Genomic DNA, 23,268 nt, shown 5'->3' with positions numbered 1-23,268 from the left:
TGTACATATTAGATATTGGCAAAGCATATTTATCTTATAAGTGTATATAGAGAATTAGATATTTCTACTCACAATTAGCTAAATGACAAGAATTCGATATTTCTACTCACAATTAGCTAAATGACATATAGCGAGTATTGAATTTTTTGCTGCACTCTCCTCAACAATTATTACTTTGCAGGTCCGAAGCCTTAAAGTTGGGAAAGTCCTGGTCTAGCTAAATTTACAAAGAAAAATGGTCCAAGATCACAATCCCTGTATGCTCCAGCCTTGGAAAATTTCTGTTCTGTTGCCAAAAAGATGTACAAAATATTATCAGAAGGGATGCTAACAGATGTTGGAATGGTGATTTTTCTGAAATTGCCACTGTTAGATTATGGACTATGGCGCTTCCATGAGTGTCAATAAATGTGCAGGGTTTAGCAAATAAAATAGCTTAAGAAATAGGTCTAAAGGCCATATGTTGATATAGTCAGTACACGCTTTTATTTTTAGGTGACATTCTTCCTTATAGCACTTGACAGATCGAGTCTAGGAGCACAGAGCAGCTATGAGCTGTTGTTTGCAATCCTCCCTCGCCTGATACATTTCCCCCGCTGGCTACCGCATTGTTTTGGTAGTAAAATAGGCTGCTTAAATATGCATTAAGAATATTTCCTCTCAGATTAGGTAGCGGAAACCGAGATGAGACGTATCAGGGCTCATCTGGAGATGGGCATCACAAGATGGATGCATACTAATCATTGCTCTCCCTATTTATCTGGCCCGTTCCCTTGTTCGTCTGTGTTCTCCTGTTTTCTCCCTCTCTCCGCACCTCCCTCACTCTCCTTGGCCATCTGTTAGCATCTCTCAGTCCTTTTTATCTGTCGCCCTGACGCACACACATGTACCCGCACCTCTATCACCTTATTTCTGTTTTTTCTTTTTCTCCCTCCAGACAATCTGAAGGGGAGACAGCTTCTTCACACAACCTACAAAATGTTTATGACGGCAGCAGGTGTGGAGGGTAAGAGCTTCTGTCCTAAACAGGCACACACCTACATCATCAAGACGCACACACGTGCACGCTCCGGGGATAACAATGAGCCTCATTCACTGTTGCAGTATCTCGTATCTTAATCCGCACTTGAAGAGCAGATATTATCACACTGATTAGTTCTGAATAGGAACTATTGCAAGCAGATGTGCAGGACTACACTGTTCAATGAAGCTCGTTACTGATGAACCCCAATGCTCTCTCCATGCTGTCCTCTCCACTTCCTTTCAACTCCCTATCACTCTCTTATCTCTGTCGCTTTCTTGTCCCCAAAACCTTTCTCTTCTCTTCTGCCTCCCATGAATTCACCTCATCGTCTCCTCCTCCCAACTCTCCCTACTTCTCTCTTCCTTTCTGTTGCTCCATTTTTATTCCCTTCTCTCTGCTTTAATCCCACGTCTCCCTTGCCTTCGTCTCCCTTTCTTCACCGCCTGCTAACCTATCCCTCCTGTCTCTTATATTCCTCATTTCTCTTTCCACCCTCCATCTTTTTCCACTTGGCAGTGCTCAGCCTAATGTTCCATTGTGTCTACTGGGGCCTGTATGCCAGGGATGGAGTTGGCAACGGCAGCCTGAAGATACTCGGTGAGTTTCTCCCTCTGGATCGGTCACTGGCTGAATGACTGACACAGAGTCCGGCTGGAAGATCAGTCACTGTCAGAGCAGAGCGGTTGAGTGGACCATGATGGATGCATGTATGTTTGAAGAGACCTTGTAGATGGTTGGATGGGTGTAGGCAGGACAATATACGACTTAAAGCGACTGTGTGTGTGTGTGTGTCTGCAATACGTGTATTATGACCTGATTTTATTGTTCCCCTCTGATGTCACAGATTCAAAAACTACAACCTAATTACCTCCTCTGTCTTCTCTCTCTCTCGCTCTCCACCTCTGTGTCTGTCTCCAGGGAAATTACTGTTCTCCGTCAGTTTCTTGGTGTTCCTTCTGATGCTCATACTGTTGGGTAAAGGTTTCACCGTCACCAGGTGGGAGAGAGGGAATATTGTCCTTTTTCTACACTTTTAGGTGTGAACACATTAGGGGTGTAACATTGCATCCAGCCCATGAAATGAGACGGTACATGATACGGACTTCAACGGAAAACGAGACCTTAGGCAATATTTTTGGGGAAACTGAAAATCTCAGTTTCTTAATTTTTTTATGATTAAAAGAATCTGATTATCGAACATTTGGCCACATGAACAAAAAGTGTCAGAGGCTTCTGTAGAGCTTGTATAATGAAGTGTTGTTGGCAGGGACGGTAAGAAGTCTTACACTGCAGACCTTGTCAACACGACATAATATCTTAATAACTACTTCATAAACTATTGGACTAAAATTTGCCATCACACCTTTCCTGTGATTTATGTCCCATTGGTAAAATGAGAAAATCCTTGAATGACCTGAGTTTCCTCCTGTCGTATGGAGCATAGAGTAGCACTGCACTCTTCCTCCTCTAGCTATTGCTGCACAATGCTGGTCAGCTGGCTGAACGAAGACTGCTGGACTTCTCTCTTACTTTGAAAAAAAAAAAAAAGCTAATTTGGATGTTATGAAGTATTTCTGATCAACAAAAACTGCAAAAACATCAGCAGCTCAACTTTTGACTCCTGCTAATGCTTTTTCCAAAGAAAAATAGCAAGTTACAAACAGAACATTCATTAACCTGTTTGTCGCGAGAGGACCCAAATTTGGGTCCTCTGCGCTTGCCGCAACAAGATCGATTGAAAAAACATGCTATACATTTATCAATATAGGCATATTGCATATCCACAGATCGGGAAAAAGCTCTTCTAAATGATACAAACAATATTTTCTACATCAACAACACCCAGCCTGAACACGAAGTAGCTTGATAAAACGAAACGTAATTAGATGCTAACGAGGCTAACGAGGCATACGCGGTAAAAAATGCAACAGTGAAAGAGCGACTATTCCCAAAGCCCACAAACTATCAACCAGAGTAAAGCCGAAGCTCTGCCGTTTCCAACAATACCAGAATCACCACGCTACGTGCAAAACTCACTGAACCAGCAGCTGAAGAAGAAAAAAAGAAATCGCTAATTTCACGAAGCGAAAAACATAAATTCAGTCCTACCTTTGCTGTTTCGTGGTCATAATCCTTATTAGACTAAATATTTCCACTTGGTTCGATAATCCATTTTCCCTAAGTCCATCTCATACTGTTTTCGGCTCTGCCCAGAGCCTCTTCCGCCTCCTGGGCTTCCATATAAAAATGTAGAGGCGAACTCCGTCAATGCACGTCACATGCGTTTCCCGTCCTCTAATTGGTGAATGGCTTTAGCTTCCGTATTAATGTCAACGCCCTCGGATTCTATTGGCTCTGACGGTTCGAAAGACGTGTCAATCATCAAAATTGGCCAATGGGATCCCGAGAAACCGCCCCGCGTAAGTTTGAATATCTGTATTGAGAACTGCATGGTTTTACGCGCAGAGCGCAGAGCGCAGACTAGAGACTCCAGGAGGAAATGTTTTTTTCAAAGGAACCCCCAAAAACAATTGTTATTAGATGTAATTACTTATCTATGACAAGTAATCATTTATTCTATAAGAATAAATAATTGAAACAGAACCTACAGAAAAAAAACTGAGAAAGTTCAAATGGCACAAATTGTGCCAAAATGGCTAATTTGGAAGGTCCGCCTAGATTTTTATCAAGTAGTACCTCTCTAAAACTCATGTGATTCACTTTCTTTCCATGAAACTTGGCACAGTAAAAGGTCAGATTGTGTACTGTTGTTTACTACATCCAAAACATGTAGTAAACATGCTTTGAAAGGAATCTTCATATATTGAACTGTTTTTTTTTTTGGCGGAAATAGATATTTTGCTTAATTTCTGCTGTGTATCATATTAATTCACTTTCCTCAGTAACAGGCAGGGTGGGTTTTAGAGCTGTAACATATTCTCTAGAGTCTTGCCTTTATTTTGATACCAAAACAATTAAAATAAACTCTGTAGTTCTTGAGATACATTCAATTCATTTTGGGCATGTATTTTCAACCATATTTGTCAAAAAGAGGCCTATGGCCAAGATTTTCGCTCAAGCCTATTTTATATTAAAACAGAAAAATACAAGTTTTTTTTTTGGTCTTTTTTATAAATATGGTGGCATTTTCCCCATAGGTTAGACACTAACGTATGTCCTGGATAGATGATAGTAGCTTATAGTTACTTTGACAGATGAATACAGGTTGAAAGCGGATATAGCTTCAAATCACAAGGGTGATTTTAATAAGAAAAAATGTAGAATTTTAATAATGCGAGATGTCACTGTGCAAGCAGACGTTACACCACTAGTGTATGCATGTATTTAGTCTTTTCTTCTGCACGTCTGCTACATTCTGTGTCTCTTCTAGCTGAGTCACTGTCCCTCATTGTCACAGCCACCAACCCTGTCTCACAACATGATAATGCCATGTGTCAGTCAGATTATGTGTTGTGAAGCTGAACTCATAGTGTGACTGCATAACAGTTTTGTCCTCAGGATATAAAATATTAGCACTGAAATGTTGGGCAGTTGAGTTGTTTTCAAGTAATTTGAGTCAAATTGTTTCCAGTGGTGGTTTGTTGTTTTGTTTTTTTTTCCCTCCTCCTCTGGCGAGGATTAGTGGACATTTTCTTGTGACTTACAGCTCGACTGCACAATAGATTATTTATGAGTGCCTTTTCTCACTGGAACATCAGCATTTATCCATCTTACACCTGACTGGAAAAGTGCCTTCCTGGCTCAGCTGTCACTGGTGCTGCCAGTTTTCTAAATTCATTTTTTTTCAAATTCCAATTTTCAGGCTGGAAAGACATAGAGTGACAGCTCCCGCTCTCATTAGTTTGTGATGCAATGCTATGTTAGACAACTGGATAAATGGCTTTTTGTTTTGACCACTGTTCAAATTTTGTGGATTTTTCTTGCTTTGCTATCTTTTCCTGAGAAGATTCAAACAGAGCAAACCATGAGCATTTCCTTCTGACAATTTAGTATTATCAGTAATTCAGCAACAGGATTCTACTCCAGGAACTGGCTTGTTGCTGTTTGTTGCGATATGTTCCTGGTACCGTATCCTCTACCTGCTCCTTTATCATGTAAAACAAGCATAAAGGAAGTTGAAGAAGGTTGGTGGAAACATAAAGATTTCAGTAGTTTCCCAAAACTATTTTCAATTACCATTATGAATCTTCCTGTATGGCCTGTCTTTTGCTGAAGTTGGATGGCCATGGTGTTAAAAGCAATGGACTAAACTACCAGAGCCAAGTAGACAAAGTTATTAAGTTAATTACTTAATAACTTATATTTAACTTTCTTAAAAGTTTACGTTGGGTACTATGTTAATAATTTACACATTGTATGGCCGGGTTAGGTTTTAAGCCGGTCTTAAATCCACCTGAGCTACCTTCAACTCATAAACAGAGATCGGCCGTGTTCAGTTTCTATTCGTGCATTAAGCTAGCTGCTACAGCGTCACCGATCAGATGCATAATGCGTGTGTGCACCTGCATCTGTCCCTTTCATCTGTGCATCTCTTAGTGCGTCTGAGTGTGTTTGATTTTTATCTTCCTTCAAATGTGTGTCTGACCTCTGACCCGCCTGGTTTGTTTCTGTGTGGCAGGGCGAGGATCAGCCACAGTGGCTCTGTTAAGCTGAGCATCTACATGACAGTCTACACAATCACCTATGTTATCCTCTTCATCTATGAGGCAGAGGTGCAGTATACACATTACACTCTCTACACACACATTCAGTTCTACACGTAGCAGCAAGGCCATACGTTTATCCTTACTCGGATAAATCGGTGATTAAACTTTAGTTGCTCCGCTCATCGCTGCTGGTCTGAACTTTTGGCATCTGTAACTGTGGGAGTAGGGTACTATCTTCAAAAACACAGCCACAAAGATTCGTAACAACTTGCATTGAAATAAAAATTAAACACATTAATAATTGAACATGTTCCTGCATAACTGGGGCGATTGTTTCTGGTTTCTGTTCCAATGTGGCAAAAACAAGGAAGCCGCCAGAGTGAATCAGAAATGCTAATCTCCACAAACATAAGAATTTCAAAGCTGCAAGGGAAGCACCAGAGAACATCCCCCAGAGAGCACGGTTTCTACGGTTCCTAGGTTTCACAGACACAATTTAATTAAATTCACTTCATTAATTTAACTCCAATTGAAATCAAAGGTCATGTCAGGCTATTTTATAGAGTAGAATAAACGGGTTAATTAAAGTTAAATTAAATATAAACTCGTTCCTCACACAATGCTTAAAGCAAGTGTCTCTGATCTAAAGGTGTTCAGAAAAACTGATTTCAGTCGATGACTTGCTTAAAAAAAAACAGGATTAAACAGTTGCCAGGGGAAAGGCTTATAAGAATATTACTGCAGGGAAAAAAAAAAAAATCACAACTCAAAACTAATGTTTCAGATGAACAACATTTATTCTTCTATTGATGCAGAAAACTCCTGGACATTGTATCAGAAATGAAGCTCTTCAGTTTCTTTATGTTCAATAAAAGGAAACCTCAAAGGAAAAACTGTGTTTATGTGGCAAAATAATATAAAAGGGTTTAAAGCTGCTGTGTGCCTACTTTGCTTATTGGTTCTGCAAGCAGAAAATATCAAGACAGTTAAAATAGTAATAAAAACAAATTACACAATAAGAAATTCTTGCTGTTCTAGATGGTCGTAAAGAACTGTTTGCACACTCAAAAACATCCAGCTAGAAAACTGCAGGGATAGATAATCTGTTATAGCAAAAACAAAAAGATAAAACCTGTTGAATGCTAAGATTTGTTGAAACTATCAAAAGACCTTATGTTTAAAGTCAGATAGATATATTTGTGTGTGTAGTTCTCAAAAATCATAGTACACTGAATTTTTCTCCATTTGCCCCAATGTGCACAAAATGTGTCAAAGGAGCTCATCAGAACAATTTACAGAGCCATCGTATACGTAGTTGGTTTTAATATTTCACAAAGTGTGCCTCATTTCTTAATATTTAGATTCCCATAAAACTCATTTTTAGATACAGCAACAAACATGGCAAGATGTGAAACTATGTTGCATCAACCGCAGTCTGACAGCTACTAATTAGTTACTTCTGCTTATTACACCATTAAAGAGCTGTTTAATGTTACAGCATCCAATAAATCTGTCAGCCAGATAAAAAGTAAGGATGCAGAGACCTTGACCCAATTAAATATTCATCAACAAATGACAAAAAAACAGCAGGGCTGATTTGTTAATTGGCTCTTAGTTTGTTCACAGACTTAATTAGGATGATAATCATGGTGTTTGTTGACCTGCTAAACATCTTATGGTGGTGACATTGAGCTTGTTGACATTTAGATCTGCATCTCTTTAGTCTCACTCCGTTGCAAGGAGTTGAACTCTGACTTTTTCGCACTTCACTTAGCCTTTTTATTTTCTTCTGTGAATTAATGATGCGTAATTGCAAGTCCACAAAACTGAGAAACTCCATACTGTTTAGTAAGAGGAACCTTTTAAAAATGAATTCTTGAAGTTAACTTTTTTGACCAGTTCTTCAATGGTCAATACTTTATGGTTTGCAACAGTCAGACATAGAATAGACAGATTCAGTCAATAGATATTAACTATTCAACAGAAGAGTTAAAAGAGCACAGTCCCACCACTGGCTTTCCCAATATATGTGAAATAAATCGTAAATATTTGGATGTCTGAGATTTATATTTGTTCCTCTTCTCCACAAAGTATCACTGAAGCTGACTTAATAGTTTCTTAGTTTACGTAATTATGTGGAAATACTTGTTGGTGAAGCCCCCAGTTGGAACAGATTGTAAAGTTATTTCTATTCTATTCTACTGTAACTTCCTTTCTAACAAACACACAGGCAGAAACTGGTGCATTTAGTGCGAGTTTCCTGGCCACGGACGGCTCAGCAAACCTTGTCCACATATGTTAAAGCTCTATTTAGCTTTTTTTTTTTCTCTCAATAATCTCATAAATATTCATGAAAGAATGTGCCCTGCAGATGAGCGTGGGCTGTAATGGCTTTTTCTGTCAGAAACTCATTACATTGACATTTTACTAATTATACAAATGCATCAACTTGACTGCAAAAACATATAAAAATTAGTTTTGGTTCAAGATTTTAAATTCCGAGAAGAAGAATAAGCATGCTTCCTAAGTAAAGAATACAACAATTCTTATTAAAAGTGAACTTTTTTATGCACTGTGTATTCTATGTTATAATATTTGCTTTCAGTGGTAAATACCAGATTAGTGATCTTTACGTATTTCCTTGAAAGTTGGATTTTTCTAATCAGCATATTGAGAAACTTTAATCTTCGTAACCCCCACCCCCTGTTTTTTCTGTCTTCTTGAAAGGGGATAACACATTTAACCAGCACATGATCTTATGAATTAATAATTCACAGAGGAGCAAAAAGTAGTACATAAATCTTTGCTCAGTGAGAAGGCTTCTGCACAGTCAGATGTAACGCTGCCCCATTTAGAGACGGTGGATTACAGCCTTTGAATTCAGGGTGGTAATGACCCCAGAGGAGAAGAAGGCTGCAGAAGTATCTGCGCTATTTCTGATATTGAAGCATGCAGCCGTCTCTTCCAATACGTGGTTCTGAAGTGGTATGATTTATCAGCCGCCTGCCCTTTTGCACAGGCCCTGCTATTTAAGAGCTTCAAACTCTGGGGAGCTCTGTCTAAAATAAGCGAAACTAGGTTGGAGGAGGAACGGAAATTAAGACTTGAAATTTGGACCCGATACTGTGTGACTGCAGTTTGAAGTCTGCCAGGCTCTGGTTGGCCGAGTGCATCCCGAACATCTCCACGCCGAACCCTTAGCACTATGCATTATGTAGCAGCAAGAGTAACTGTGCAAAGTCAGAGCCTGTATCCAGTCACTGGATTGTGAAATACAATCCATTGTCTGCACATGCAAACACACATCACACACACACACCCAGACGGAGCTGTGAGCACACATGCCGATGCCCTAGATGTGGAGAAGTGTCAATGTCAAACCTTCGCACAGACTGGAACTAGCTGCTCTTGGCTCGGTCACCGCGGCAGATCAGCTAACCCATGAGCAATCCATCATTACGAAATAGGACACAGTCTGCACATTTTCTCTGTATTAAGCTTCTGCTTGTTTTTAACGCGTCTCGTGTTCCTGTGCCAGTTCTTTGACCCAGGTGAGGTGCTTTACGCCTACGACAGCCCCGCAGGCTACGGCCTGATGGGCCTGCAGCTGGTCGCTTACGTGTGGTTCTGCTACGCCGTGCTGGTCTCGCTGAAACACTACCCTGAAAAACAGCCCTTCTACATCCCGTTCTTCACCACATACACTCTATGGTGAGACACCATCTCCACTTGTCGCTGACTATTGCACCATGTGAGCTGATGAGGCTTGTACATTTCTCTGTGATCTTTAAATTTTAATTATGTAGTTCAGTCAAAACAAAAATTAAAGCAGATAGCTGGCGCTTGAGGTGGGGAAGTCCCAACATTGTGCTCGTCTTATGTTGCAGATAATTATTCCCAGATGAGAGATAGCTGGAGGATATCTATATTAATGAGCTGTTCAGACTTCATGTGTGAGAATAATTATGCAATGCCTGTGAAAAATAATAATGTTTCTTGAACTTGTTTCACATTTTGTCCCATTACAACTACAAAAGTTGATGCACTTTAATAAAATGTTGCTCTCCCAAACAAGCAGTTTAAACCGTTTTTGTTACAAAAAAGAATTATTAATGCATAAATATGATAGTTTGTTTAAATTATCTCAAACTCCCAGTTTATTCCCATAAATATTTGATGGAATGTTTTTAGGAAAATTCACCATCTTTACTTCCTATGAAAAGTTTCCAGAAATTCAACACAAATCTTCCTCAACTTTCCAACTCCTTACATTTCTTACACAGTTGAAACCAGATGTTTACATAAACTGAATAAAACGACACATACATCATCCTTTCTTAGTTAGAATTACCAAAAAGAATCTGTTAAATGTCACAATAATGAGAAACAATATGTCATATGAAATCATATAAAATACCATAAAACTCATTGTTGTTTTTGGTTGTAACATAAAATACAGAGGCACGAACATTAGCAAGAAACCATATGTGATAGATAGTTCACATCTTATAAAAAAAAGACAAAAATGTTAAAGATGGTTGGTTTAGTTTCTCGGCTTTTCAACCAGTGCTTCTAATAGTAGAGGCTGAAAATGAAGCATAGATTACAAAGACTAATATTATCTCTCTCTCACTGCAGCAACTATCCCCTGCCTCATTATCCACTTCTCTCCTTCCATCATTATCACTCTGAGCGCTTTACATATTTTACTCCCTGAGCTCTCTGTATCTCACCATCAAACCATACTCTCATCAGTTACTTTAATGTTCTCCCTCCTCTCTCTTATGTCTTCTTCTATTTTTTTTCTTCCTCAGGTTTTTCGCTGTGCCTGTGATGGCTCTGATCGCCAACTTCGGGATTCCTCGATGGGCTCGGGAGAAGATTGTGAACGGCATTCAGCTCGGCATCCACCTCTACGCTCACATCGTTTTCCTTGTTCGTACCACACGCACGTGCTCATGCGGACCCCGGCACCTTTTTGTAGAGCCGGCATTATTCAGGAGTCATTATTGCCACAGTCTGTCATACATAATTGACAATCCATGAGTTCTTACTGCGTAGCTCGGGAACGTCTCCTCCACACATCATTATCCATCTCTTCGTAACCTTAAACGCACAGTTCTTCAACTAATGGGCCGTACCGTTCTGTCAAACATCTTCGGTCCTCACCACACACCTCCCATGTCTTTGTCTTTACCTAGAGCTTATAGGTTACAGACATATTCCTCAAGCTATCTTGAATAAACATTGAAGAATATTTATATTTCCTCATGAATTTATTCTTTTTTTTTTTAGGTCATTACGAGACCATCAGCAGCCAACAAGAACTTCCCGTATCATGTTCGGACCTCCCAGATTGGGATCTTGCAGTCCAGCCCCAAAGGAGGCGAGGGAGGGGAAAGTTTCCCCCACCACGCCTATGGGAACAGCTCCTTCCTCGGAGATTCTCAGCCCAACTTCACCGAGCTCTTCTCCATCCAATCAGTAAGTCTAAATGTGATGTGTGTTCCTGGATACATTTGAGCGGTTGATATGCAGTCCAGAACATCTCATTTGAGAACTAATGAAACAAAAGGAAGAAGCAGAAACCGCAACGAGATACATATTACGCCGCATGTACTGACTATATAATATCCACTATAAATTCCCCATTATTTTGCAGCGCTTGCTACATTTAATTAGATAAGGGCTCTAGTGTACTCATTTTCTGATGCTTTTTGTGTGTCAAACGTAGCTTGAAATTAACTGCTGTCTTATCGAACAGAAGTGCCTGAAAATAGAAAGCGATTGGGGCGGCAGCGCAGTTTGCGAGGGAGCGTGTTTTCAGGGATTATTTCTCAGCAAAATACTTATCTCCTCCAGGGGATGACGCATTGCATAACAATACGCCTGACACTAAAACTCTTGAGTGAAATTAAATATAAGTGTGAGCAGAAATTCATGGCAAGGCTTAATTAAGTTGTTGTGTTTTCTCTGATGAATTGTCTTGCTTCGGTTACTTTCAGCTCTGAAGGTGTTGCTTTTTACACTACATAGAGATGAGTGACGGGAAAAGAGCTGCAATTCTCAGCTACAGCATTCCTCCTTTAATAATGTAGCAACAAACAGGCATCTAAAATTATTATTTTTTCTTAAAACAATACAAAAATTGTGGGGGGAAAGAGGATATATAAAGGATGTACCGGACCTTTGCCCCGTTTTCTTAAGTTATAACCACCAGTTTTGATGTTCATCTCCATAATGTGTTTGACACGTGACATAATATATTTGCTTCATTACCACATTAGTAATTTTACAAAGTCTAAGCAGAACAAAATTCACCATGTGGTGGATTAGCGACCTGGTTTGTTGATAATGATAACCTTGGTATCAGTGCAATTTAAAAAGTCTGAAAATATTTCTAATCTGCTTTTATCCGATAAAGTAAAGAAATCTAAATTTCAGTGTGGGGAAATTTGGGAATCTATTTGTTATTGTGAAATCTACAACCTGTATCTAAAAGATTTAACTGATTTATAGAAGACATAAAGTCCAACTTTGTAAACAAAGATAATTGTAATTTGGTTTTTACAGTGTGTGATGTCGCTTTTTGTTGTGGTACTCCTAAATAAACTTCAGTGAAAGCTATGATTCCTAGAAGTCACATAATTACTAAATAGGGTCCACCGGTGTGTAATTTAATCTCTATGTATCTGACTATTCTGTAAAGGCTGCAGAGGTTTGTTAGACTACATTAGTAACAAACATTATAAAGACAGAGGAACCAAAATGTCATTAGACTAATTTGACCTAAAACTGTTTGTGGTAAGACTCAAAAATTAGTCTTTACAGAGACTTTGTAAAAAAAAGTGAAATCTGTTGATCCAGATGAAGAATACAATTCCAGTTAATTATGTTGCCAGATTTTTTAAATTAGAGTTTGTAATGTTTCAGAGTAAATACAAGCTTATCATGAGATTCAGTTTCATGCATGAGCACTCATGAGGTTCTTTGAGTTAACAGATTCGGGGTAATGATGGGCTGAACGTGATTATCCATATGCAGGTTTCCTGCTGTTTATAACCAAATCTTTATTTTATCCCAGTCAAACATTCTCAGAGGTAAATTAGCATGCTTTTCGATTTGTCAGAAGACCTTAGTGCTGAGAGTGTTGAAAGTCCAGGTGGAACAAAGATATGCTTTGTTCCACCTAGCATATCTTTTTGTATGAATTGTTGTCATTATCATATAAATGATGCCTCAAAACTTTTTAATTCCAGGATCCGGTGAAGACCGTGGAAGAGACAGTTGCTCGCAAAGGACCCGACGTGCCAAGGAACAGCGAACAAAAGATCATTACCACCGCTGCAGACTTAACCATGATATTGCCCCCACCTCCACCTCCGATACCCCCACGCCCCGCCTCCCGCTCTCCCCCGATGCCCCCTCGACTTCCATCCTTCACAGAGTACTTCAGCATGCAGAGCGGCGGTGGAGGAGGCTTTGGGACGAAGGCATGAAGTGGATGAGAAAGCGGGAAAGACTGTGGCAGAAAGGACGAAGGCTACAGACAGAATTTACAAAGCTGGTGGGAGAGAAAAAGGTCATCCTAAATAACAGAAGAATTATAGATGAAGGGACATACATGAGAAGTCATCACAAAAGTAAATCCCTAAATGGTCCTTTTAACTTGGAAATGGAATTGACCTGTATGGAGAAGCTAGGGTGGGGAGATGGCTAAGACGCAAAGGCTGAGGTTGTAAAAGAATAAAGAAGCAATAAATATTTGATGTTGACCAGTTGAAGGCACACGGGAGAAAGATGACAAAGTGGATGTAGCCGGAGCAATAGAATGATAGCTGTGCACAATGTGGAAATGAACAAAATTCTTGAAATACTTTTATTCAAAAATTCATGAGGATTTGATGGTGTGCCTGGAGGAGTTTGTAAATAGCTAAAAACTGTTGAGAGCAACAATTATGTATAGTTTTATTTCAAAATACGAGATTAATTCATGTTTTCTTTCCCCTAAACATGACATTCCAGTTGGTGCTTCGACCACAGAGAAATCCCATGCCATTATGTTTAAAATAAAATAAAATAAAATAAAAAAACACAACTTTTTTATGTTTTAAGACATTTTTGATAAAACTTAGATATATTTATGGTATATGGAGTCTGTTGTGTTTATTTATATTCTTACTATATAAGCCTTCATTGGAGCTGGTTTTTCTGGATCAATATACTGATGTGTAACTGTAAACTGTCACATTTAGTCTGGGCACCCCAAAGTACAGTACTCGTAAAACATGCATGTTTGTGTTGTATTTTCCGTCCGAGAAGCAGATATATGTGCTCCATGTGACCTTAGATATTCGCTTATTGTGTGTGTTGAAATCCACACTTCTGTAAATGCATACAATAGGCTGCAATATGTTTTTTTTTTGTTTTTTTTTTACTGCAAAACCTTTGTTAATTACTATACAAATCAAAGCTGTCTTGCAGTATTTTTAACCTGTAAGTAGACGTAGGCATGGGCTGGTATGATATTCTGAATTCTGGTAACCTTAAGATAAAATAAAAAACACAGTTTCACAACATCTTTTGAAATGTTTAAACTTAATATTTAACATTAGAGAGCCCGTAATCAGAGATTCATGGATCATTTCTAGTTTTGTAAACATCCAACATGCCGTTAATAACTTTTAGCATATTCCAAATTATCTGAATAATTGCAACAGTATGAAAAATGTACTTGTTTTTGCAATTTTGCCATGATAATGTATGTAAAGTAAGGAGGTAATGTCACAATGTGCATGTGTGTGTGTGTGTGTGTGTGTGTATGAGAGAGAAAGAGAATATGCTGTAGAAAAGGGGTTCTCTGTTATTTTAAAACTAAAACATTATTTCTTTAAAATGATATTTTGAGAGATCTTTAGCCACTTTTATTAATATTTAGCACGGTTAGGATTAGTAACCATTAATAACTGGAAACACTGATTGTACTCTCCAGTTTGTATCTTTGCAATTTCACACTTACATCCATCTACCTAACAATCGCATCCTTTTCTTTAGCCGGTTGAGCTGAACATCATCCGTCTGCTCATCAGCCGACTTGTCTGTTCATGTGTATTTAAAACATTTTCCAATTGTTTTCGTTTTAAAAACTGATCTAAAACTGCTGATGCTAGAAACCCTAACACACTACTTCTCATAGCTCTGAAAGCATATTTCTTTTAAAATTACCTTGTGCACGTAAAGAGGCTGAACAGTTTATCAATAACATTGACAATGTGAAGTGTTATTTATAATTTAACCTTGTTAAACTCTTGAACAAATTGACGTAAGTTAGTTACAGTATAAAGTAAAGTTCAGTTTTCTAGCACATCCTTTCTTCAGTTTGCCAATTAGAGCAGCTTAAATATACATAATGGTTTTGATGATGGTACTTTTCATAATGATAATAATAATAAAGCCAAATACCTGCCCATGCCTAGTAAAATATTATTTATACTGGGCTGTTTTTAGTTGGTTTCACTGGAGTGCAGAATATCCCTGATTTTAACTGTCACGTCTGTGTTTGTGGATGTTGGTGAATATGCTGATGCAATACAGCACAAGGACGGGGGTGATGCTGAAGTTAGTCACAAGTCACAATTTCAACTTTATTCGGTTAATTCTTCTTGTAAAGATTTCCATCAAAATGGGAATTCTGTGATTTTAAAACCAGCAATGCCTTTGCATGTTTTGGTAATTGGATTTTCAAAAAAAAAATATATCAGGAATGACTAACATTGAGTGATTTGATTTTAATATTGAGACAGCATATTAAACTGAAACGCAAGCCGTTTTTCTGTTTTAAGAAGTGGTTGAGCAGAGATTTTATTTAATTTTATATGATTCATATTTAAATCCTAAGATATTCACAATTGACCAGTTTACTTTGCATTAGTCAACCAACCAACCGTGATGGTTGAATTGGAGGCTCTGGTTCCTCTGTCCTCTTCAAACATATCTTATGTATATATTTTTACTATTTGGACAAGAATACGTCAAATCTTTAATTTGTGACATAATATCTTCTGCTTTTCTTTACTGATTATTTAAATTATTTTAACCTAGAGAAGGACATTTAAATGCCTGCTCATCTGGTTTTAACTACAAAACAATAGAAGGTTGTATTTCACTTTTATATGTTTTATTTTAAAACTACAATCAAATAACCTCCTGTTTTTTTGTTGCTGTTGTTTTCAATTCTTGGTTTCACTCCCAATTACCAAAACAAGCATAAACCCAACAGGCTGTTTCTCTCTTCAGTGTTTTAAAGAAGGAACTTTATTCTCACCCCTGTCTTGTATCTGAACCACAAGTCATTACGTTTGTTGGCTTTTTACACCTTAATGTTTAAGCTGTGCAAAAAGCTGAACAAATATTCATATTTTTCTTTTATCCCCTTATATTGGGAGAAAAAAAAAGTCTTGTAGAAGAAGCTGTGAAAGTAGCAGCATAACTGTACATTTTGTCTGTCCTGCATGGAGCACTTTAATGTTCCTGGTCTTGGTCTGTTTATTTGTGCGGATCCATCTTATAGGACTGCTTTAAAAAAACCCGTATTCACACTCCATGGAGAATTATTCCTACCTGTAAATACGGACTGAAAACGGTTTTTCAGACATTTTCGGGAATAATTCGTGCTTTGTTCGAAACAGTTTCGGTGGTTTTATCTTGAACTAGAGAAACTGTTGTGCTCAGCTTCGAGCCATCAGATTTCAGTGGCAAACTTGTTGTCATGGAGTACCGATGTTAGGACTGTGGTGTGTAACCTGTAGGAGTGTTTCCAGAAGTGTAACTTTGTGAAACTGACAGATACTTGAATTAGAATACTAATCGTTGCTTCTGAATATGTCTGGTTTGTATTTGGCATGTCTGCCACTTCGTCTGCTGTTGCCATGACTTGACTGAACAGACGGGGAGAGGCGCACCGACATCGGAAACGTTGCTTAAGCGTCGTCAATGCTCACGTTTGATTTGTCATAAAGTGTTGTGGAGAAAGAACTTGAAGAAAATATGTGTGTGTGCATGACGGAGAACAGCACAGCTTATGGGCTACTCAGAGCGACCTGGTTAAGAGCACATCACGAAAGCACCATTCAGATGCATTTTAATGGTGTCAAATAATATTAATTATAAAGATGCTGTACATATATCATTTTTCTCAAAATAACTAATTAAAATATGGTTTTATTTAAAGCTTTGTCTGGCTGTTTTATTTGCGTGCCGTGTTGATTTGTGAGCCTGTGGCGTTCCAGTGAGGAACCGGGGCAGGAGTCCAAACACTAAATCTGATATTTGTTTATCGAGTTTGGGATTTGTTCTCATTATGAGGGTCTATTAAAGTAAAGCGCTCTGGGGACGGTTTCCAGCCCGGTCCTGATCTGAAGCGTGCAGACCTAAATGTTTTGCAGTCATTACCGATAAGTTGGTCTAATTGAACTGTCCAAAGCCATTACTGAGCTTTCAGTGAATGCTTTGCAATTAAATCTTTATTTTCTGTCTGTTGTGATTCAGTCTAAATTCATATTTTAAAAACTTTCATTAACCTCTTTTTTTTTCCCGTTTATAGGGAAAGTTTTTGTCATCATTTTAAGAGGTAAATAAACCTTTTTTCTCTGCACACGCTAATAAGTGCTAATTGAAGTGCAGATAATCAAAGTTGCCTCTTAATAAATTAGTCTCATTGAAAGATTAAGATGTGTAGCTTATTGATCCTTTGCTGAAATGTTTTGGTTTTATGTCAGATAATGTGACGCACATCAGCAAATAGAATATTTTCTGAAAGGTCTTGAGAACTATCAAGATGTTCTTTTTGATATTGACCTGATATGGTCCTTTGTGTTTATTTTTAACTCTTCCATAGTTTGGATTTGTGCTAAATCTTTTTTGTCTTTCTTCAATCAGGAACATTGACCTTAACTGAGGTAAATCAGACCTGCAGATCTGAAATACAACACACACAAAAAAAAGCATGTACAACATGAGCCTTTAGGAACCGAACGCTACTGCAGATTTACTGATAAATTATTTTTGACATTCACTAACGGCAGGAGTTAAGATTTCAGGAGCGACTAAAAATAATGTCAGGTGAAGCAAGTAAGAAAAAGCTAGATGTGTCTTAATGCATAAACTTCAAGCTTTTAAGACTGAGAGCATTTATTGCATCACTCAACTATTTTCGTAAATTTATTTTACTCACTGGGAAATTTGAATTTTGCGTGACGGTTTTGTGGTTTCACTCGTGTTCAACCTTTATGAAGGGAGCAGAACTTGTCCACAGCCCACATTTCCTGTTTTACAACTCATTAGCAGAATCCTCTGTTTAACTGTTCAAAGCTCATCAGATTGTTTCGTACATAAATGTGATTTAAAGAGGTTCAGACACATTTTATTAGAAATCAATAACCTTTTCATGCAACAGTTTACAGCAGGCGGTTTCATTGATTTTTTTTTGGCTCAGATTTAACAGTCTCTGTGCAGCAGCAGTTTTCATCTTCTTTAGAAGATCCATGACCAGAACATACATTAATTTAAATTCAAACACTGAAGACATAAGACAAACTTGGAACTTTAGTTTGGAAAATTAAACTTTATTATCACACAATCAGATTTATTATTTTACAGATCAGTTCTTGTTTTCAGATCACATTGGAGCTTTAAAACTGGTCATGTTGAAGACTTGCATCAAGGCTCTTTTTGCAACATGAAAAACCAAAAACCATGGGAGTATTTAGGCTTCAGCACCCAACACTCTTGCCCTCGCCCTCTCCTCTCTGTAGCCTTTGAGGAGCTGGTTGATGAGAGTCAGTTCATTCTCCTTCTTCACGGGATAAAGAGGTGGAAACGGGTTGCCTTTGTACTCCAACACGGCCATCTGGGCTCTGTCCAGGTTCTCTCTGTTGGGGATCCGGGCCATCCGCGTGTAGCCGGTTGAATGGTTTTCAAAACGCGGAGCGAGGACTTTAAAGAGCTTCGGGACGAGATCCTTTTCCTGGAGAGAGGGAGCAGGAGGGAAACTTCAAACAAACTCCTCTCCATTACGCAGCTTTTACCTCCACAAGCATGAAGAGAGCTGCAAACACGCACCGTGAGCCAAAAGCTGGCCATTTTCATCGCCTTCTCATCTGTGTCTCCTTTCTTGGCATAGTCGATCAGCTGGGAAGATGAAACAAAAAAATATCCACAGTCAGAAGGACTTATCGTGCAAGGAGAATTCAGATTGTGCTGCATGATTACATTTACAAACAGGTAGCAGAGTTTCTACATGAGGTTCAACCAGACTTCAGGAGAATCTGCAGGATTACTAGAAAGCTTTACTAAAGCCCAACGCCAGGCTTAAACACACGGAGAAAACCCGGGACAGACGAGGCTTAGCTGAGCCACAGGCGAGGGCCACATTTTATAATCTGACTTCTGAATAAGTAACTGGCATATTTTAATAAGTGCAGATATACAACCCCTGGCAAAAAGTATGGAATCACCAGTGTTGGATGAGCAGTCATTCAGACATTTCATGCTGTAAAACAAACTCGGATCAAAAACATGACACAATATTAAGGTCATTCCAAAGTGCAACTTGTTGGCTTTCAGGAACACTCAAAGAAATGAAGAGAAAACATTGTGGAAGTCAGTGAATGATACTTTTATTGACCAAACACAGGGAAATAAATATGGAATCACTCAATTCTGAGGAAAAAAGTATGGAATCATGAAAAACACATAAACAAAAGACCATTCAAAATACATCACTAGTATTTAGTTGCACCATCTTTGGCTTTTATAACAGCTTTTAGTCTCTGAGGCATGGACTTGATGAGGGACAAACAGTATTTGGTGCCTACTCTCTTTGATAGCAGTTGCCAGATCAGCTTTGCAGGTTGGAGCCTTCTTGTGGAACATTTTTTTCAATCTCCACCACAGGTTTTCTATTGGGTTGAGATCTGGACTATTTGCAGGCCATGACATCGACTGAATGTGTCTTTCTTCAAGGAATGCCTTCACTGTTTTTGCCCTATGGCACGATGCATTGTCATCTTGGAAAATCATTTCATCATCTCCAAACATCTGTTCAATTGAAGGGATGAGAAAACTGTCCAAAATGTCAATGTAAACTTGTGCATTGATAGAAGAATTAACCACAGTCATCTCCCCAGTGCCTTTGCCTGACATGCAGCCCCATATCATCAAGGACTGTGGAAATTTGGTTGTTTTCTTCAGGCAGGCCTCTTCATAAATCTCACTGGAACGGCACCAAACAAAAGTTCCAGCATCATCACCTTGTCCAATGCAGATTCTTGACTCATCACTGAAGACAACTTTCATCCAGTCATCCACAGTCCATGATTGCCTCTCCTTAGCCCATCGGAATCTTGTTCTTTTATGGTTAGGTGTCAATGCTGGTTTTCATTTAGCTTTCCTGTATTGAAATCCCACCTCCTTTAGGCGATTTCTTACGGTTCGGTCACATACATTGACTCCAGCTTCCTCCCATTTATGCTTCATCTGTTTAGTTGTACTTTTTTGGTTTTCAAGACAAATGACCTTTAGTTGTTTGTCTTGACGCTTTAATGTCTTTCTTGGTCTACCAGTACGCTTGGCTTTAACAACCATTCCATGCTGTTTGTGTTTGGACCATATCTTGGATACAGCTGACTGTGAACAGCCCACATCTTTAGCAACCATGCGTGAAGGGTTACCTTCTTCAAGAAGTTTCACAATCCTCTCTTTTGTTTCAAGGGACATTTCTCTTGTTGGAGTCATGGTTCTCGCCACTCCACTTCGTCCAGCAGCCCTCCAAGGTGTCATGACTGCAGGTGTTTTGAACTGCACACTAACGGGCACATCTAATCTGGGGCAGGTGTCCATTTAGGGAAAGGAAATAGACTGGGTGTGTCCTTTTTTCTACCTCCAATTTGAGTGATTCCATACTTTTTTCCTCAGAATTGAGTGATTCCATATTTATTTCCCTGTGTTTGGTCAATAAAAGTATCATTCACTGACTTCCACAATGTTTTCTCTTCATTTCTTTGAGTGTTCCTGAAAGCCAACAAGTTGCACTTTGGAATGACCTTAATATTGTATCATGTTTTTGATCCGAGTTTGTTTTACAGCATGAAATGTCTGAATGACTGCTCATCCAACACTGGTGATTCCATACTTTTTGCCAGGGGTTGTATTATTTAACAGCTTTCCTGGTTTAATTTAAATTTAAAATATAAATGAGCAACTTGTTTGAAGACTCTGAAGAAAATCAACTCATCAGTAGCTGCTGAACAGTCTGTGCATTATTTGAGTAGATGTACAAAAAAAAAATCAAAGCATTATATTTTTAGACACTTAAATATATACAATGTTACTGTATTTTCTAAAGAGATATTATTTTCTCAGCAGACAATATAGCATATTATGGTATTATATAACAACTCTGTAATAAAAAATAAATTTTACTGAAAATTAGGCACAGGGGAGCCTTAACCTTTCGTTTGGCTGATCACACGTTTCGTCTAAGGAGTGAAAATAGCTGATGGTTGTCGGATTCAGAGCTGTGTGATCTGTTTGTTGATGATATGAGGCTTACAGAGAGAAATCTGTGGAGAAGGACATTATTATTATTAGCAGCAGCAGCTAAGAGGATACATGTTTAGGCCTATGCAGGAGCTCCACCTTCTGGGCCTGCTTTAAGCTCAGTGGTGAGAAAAGTTGGAGAGATTTCACAAAGTCTAGCAGAAACAGAAACCGCCTTCAGTAGGCAGAAAGCTTCCAGAGGTCATTGACGAGATCAGCGTCACACCGTCACCGGTGTTTGTTAGCAGTTAGTGTCAAACTGTAAGCAAAGTGCTGTGCATCAAAGGCACCGAGCAGAAATCTGAAAAGGGCCTGCAGAGTGTTTTAAGCTCTTTGAATATTTCTACTATATGTTGTTTGTTCATGGGAAAAACAATCGAAATAATAGCATTTAGCAGTACAATCTGGAAAAATAAGACAATGTTACCCCTATTCTGATTAAACCAGCAGTTTACATCCATATAAACAGATACGTAACCTTTGGTCCAAGCTGTCTCACATTAAGTCAAATAAACGTTTCCCTATTTTATGTCAGTTAGAGTTTAATAAAACTATATCTATTTGTTAAATGCCAGAATTTAATATAATTGCTTTTTAAACTGTACGACTTGGGTCAGATATTTTTGGTTATTCTTCCCTTCCACAAAGTATTAAATATGTAATCATTTCAAAAATATCATTAAGCAGATAAAAATGAACAAGAATATGAAACTTTTAGTCTAATTTAGTACGAAAGAGTTGTGAGTCTAATGTATGGCTTCATCTGTACGTAGTTAATCTGCATTTTTAAATAACTGAAAAGATAAAAATAAAGGCGAAATCTAACAACTAAACAATTTTCCGTCTTTTTAAGCAACCGTATATTTTAAAATGTGGAATTTGTGAACATTCAAGCCTGCAAAAGAGATAACAATTTTAACCCAATTTGCTGGTGAGCCCCAGAGAAACGGGTCAGAGTTGCACTGAGCCATTGCTTCTGTCTGATCAGGAGAACCGGGCCTCGCCCTGCCAGCCTTCCTCACCTTCTCGGCGTAGAAGCGGACTTCATCGGCTCTGACCCTCGTGGTTTCTATCCTCTCATGCCGGACCAGTCCAGTCAGGATGTTCCGCAGCATGTTGATCCGGGACTCCGGGCCCAAGCCAATCCTCCTGGCCACCCGGCCGTGGGAGATTAGCATCTGCAGCGTGAGGCGCATCGCGTTCCGTGGGTTCCACCACACTGCAAGCGTCCACGTTAAACAAAAGGTATCTATAAAAAAAATAACAATAAATTACGCGCCTAATAGAGCGAGCGAAGTGCTGCGTCAGTCTGCCTTTTACGAAAAAAAAGAGAGAGGACGTTAACATGAAAAAATATCTCAGTTTGCTACGGTAACTTTACTGTCTTTGACATTGTCTGTGCGTCGGCGAGAGTGTCCGACCCGCTCACGAAACTAGGAAACCACAGTTCCGCTGAACCATACGTAATAAATATAAACCGACGTCGCCTTTTCAAATGAATGAATTAATGAATAATAGAAACAGAGTGCATTTCCACTTATATTACATAATTTATTTTCGTACATCTATTGAATACATTGTGTAACTAAATTAAAGTATTATTTAGTAAAATATAATATTGCACAGTTAGCAGCAGCATAGGAAAAAAACAAACAAAACAAAACAAAACAAAAAAACAAAATAAAAACCAGTTGCTTATTTTCTGTCTCAGCATGAACACTGGGATGAATTTTCTCCATGCATCCTGAACTCCTAGGAAACAGCTCCCGCTGCTGTGATTTACACAACTGCTTATTCCCCATGCAAGGGTTCTGGAGAACAAAGAAATCCTATGTAAGTGATTAGGATACATTTCAAATAAATGGTGTATTTAAATTTCAAAGGAAAACTCCAAGCCCTGAAAGGACTCTTTGCTTCATTCGACATTCAACAGGGGAAGCATAACATCAACATTTTTCTCAGTTGATATATTTCTAATAA

At 38.5% G+C, this 23,268-nt stretch overlaps 2 protein-coding genes across 2 annotated transcripts in view; one reads left to right on the top strand and one right to left on the bottom strand.

Moving 5' to 3' along the window:
- Positions 1-16,920, top strand: part of tmem145 (transmembrane protein 145) — a 59,390-nt gene extending 42,470 nt beyond the window's left edge. Inside the window, exons 8-15 of the mRNA XM_014985427.2 lie at positions 938-1,006; positions 1,541-1,621; positions 1,943-2,021; positions 5,664-5,757; positions 9,230-9,402; positions 10,506-10,626; positions 10,987-11,175; positions 12,951-16,920. Of these exons, the coding sequence (XP_014840913.2) occupies positions 938-1,006; positions 1,541-1,621; positions 1,943-2,021; positions 5,664-5,757; positions 9,230-9,402; positions 10,506-10,626; positions 10,987-11,175; positions 12,951-13,190 (1,046 nt within the window). The 3' untranslated portion in view covers positions 13,191-16,920. The remainder of the gene's footprint in view (positions 1-937; positions 1,007-1,540; positions 1,622-1,942; positions 2,022-5,663; positions 5,758-9,229; positions 9,403-10,505; positions 10,627-10,986; positions 11,176-12,950) is intronic.
- A 1,373-nt stretch (positions 16,921-18,293) lies between these two features.
- On the bottom strand, positions 18,294-22,734 carry mrpl17 (mitochondrial ribosomal protein L17). Its single transcript, XM_014985430.2, has 3 exons — positions 22,311-22,734; positions 18,811-18,879; positions 18,294-18,715 (listed from the first exon to the last, which is right to left on the bottom strand). Exons 1-3 carry the CDS (start codon positions 22,482-22,484, stop codon positions 18,455-18,457), a joined length of 504 nt encoding a protein of 167 aa, XP_014840916.1. The 5' UTR covers positions 22,485-22,734; the 3' UTR covers positions 18,294-18,454.
- Positions 22,735-23,268: the final 534 nt, after the last annotated feature.

This window comes from Poecilia mexicana, unplaced genomic scaffold, assembly GCF_051168715.1.
Source record: "Poecilia mexicana isolate PSO_F unplaced genomic scaffold, ASM5116871v1 scaffold_16, whole genome shotgun sequence".
Lineage (NCBI taxonomy): Eukaryota > Metazoa > Chordata > Actinopteri > Cyprinodontiformes > Poeciliidae > Poecilia > Poecilia mexicana.
The sequence above is the reverse complement of the archived record's forward strand: the minus strand, read 5'-3'. Positions and strand labels throughout refer to the sequence as shown.

Excerpts from the sequence above, each read along its gene's own strand:
- mrpl17 (XM_014985430.2), bottom strand. The coding sequence starts at position 22,484 with ATGCGCCTCACGCTGCAGATGCTAATCTCCCACGGCCGGGTGGCCAGG. Across the intron at positions 18,880-22,310 it reads TCCGCTTCTACGCCGAGAAG|CTGATCGACTATGCCAAGAA; the intron begins GTGAGGAAGGCT and ends TCATCTTCCCAG. Across the intron at positions 18,716-18,810 it reads TGGCCAGCTTTTGGCTCACG|GAAAAGGATCTCGTCCCGAA; the intron begins GTGCGTGTTTGC and ends CCCTCTCTCCAG.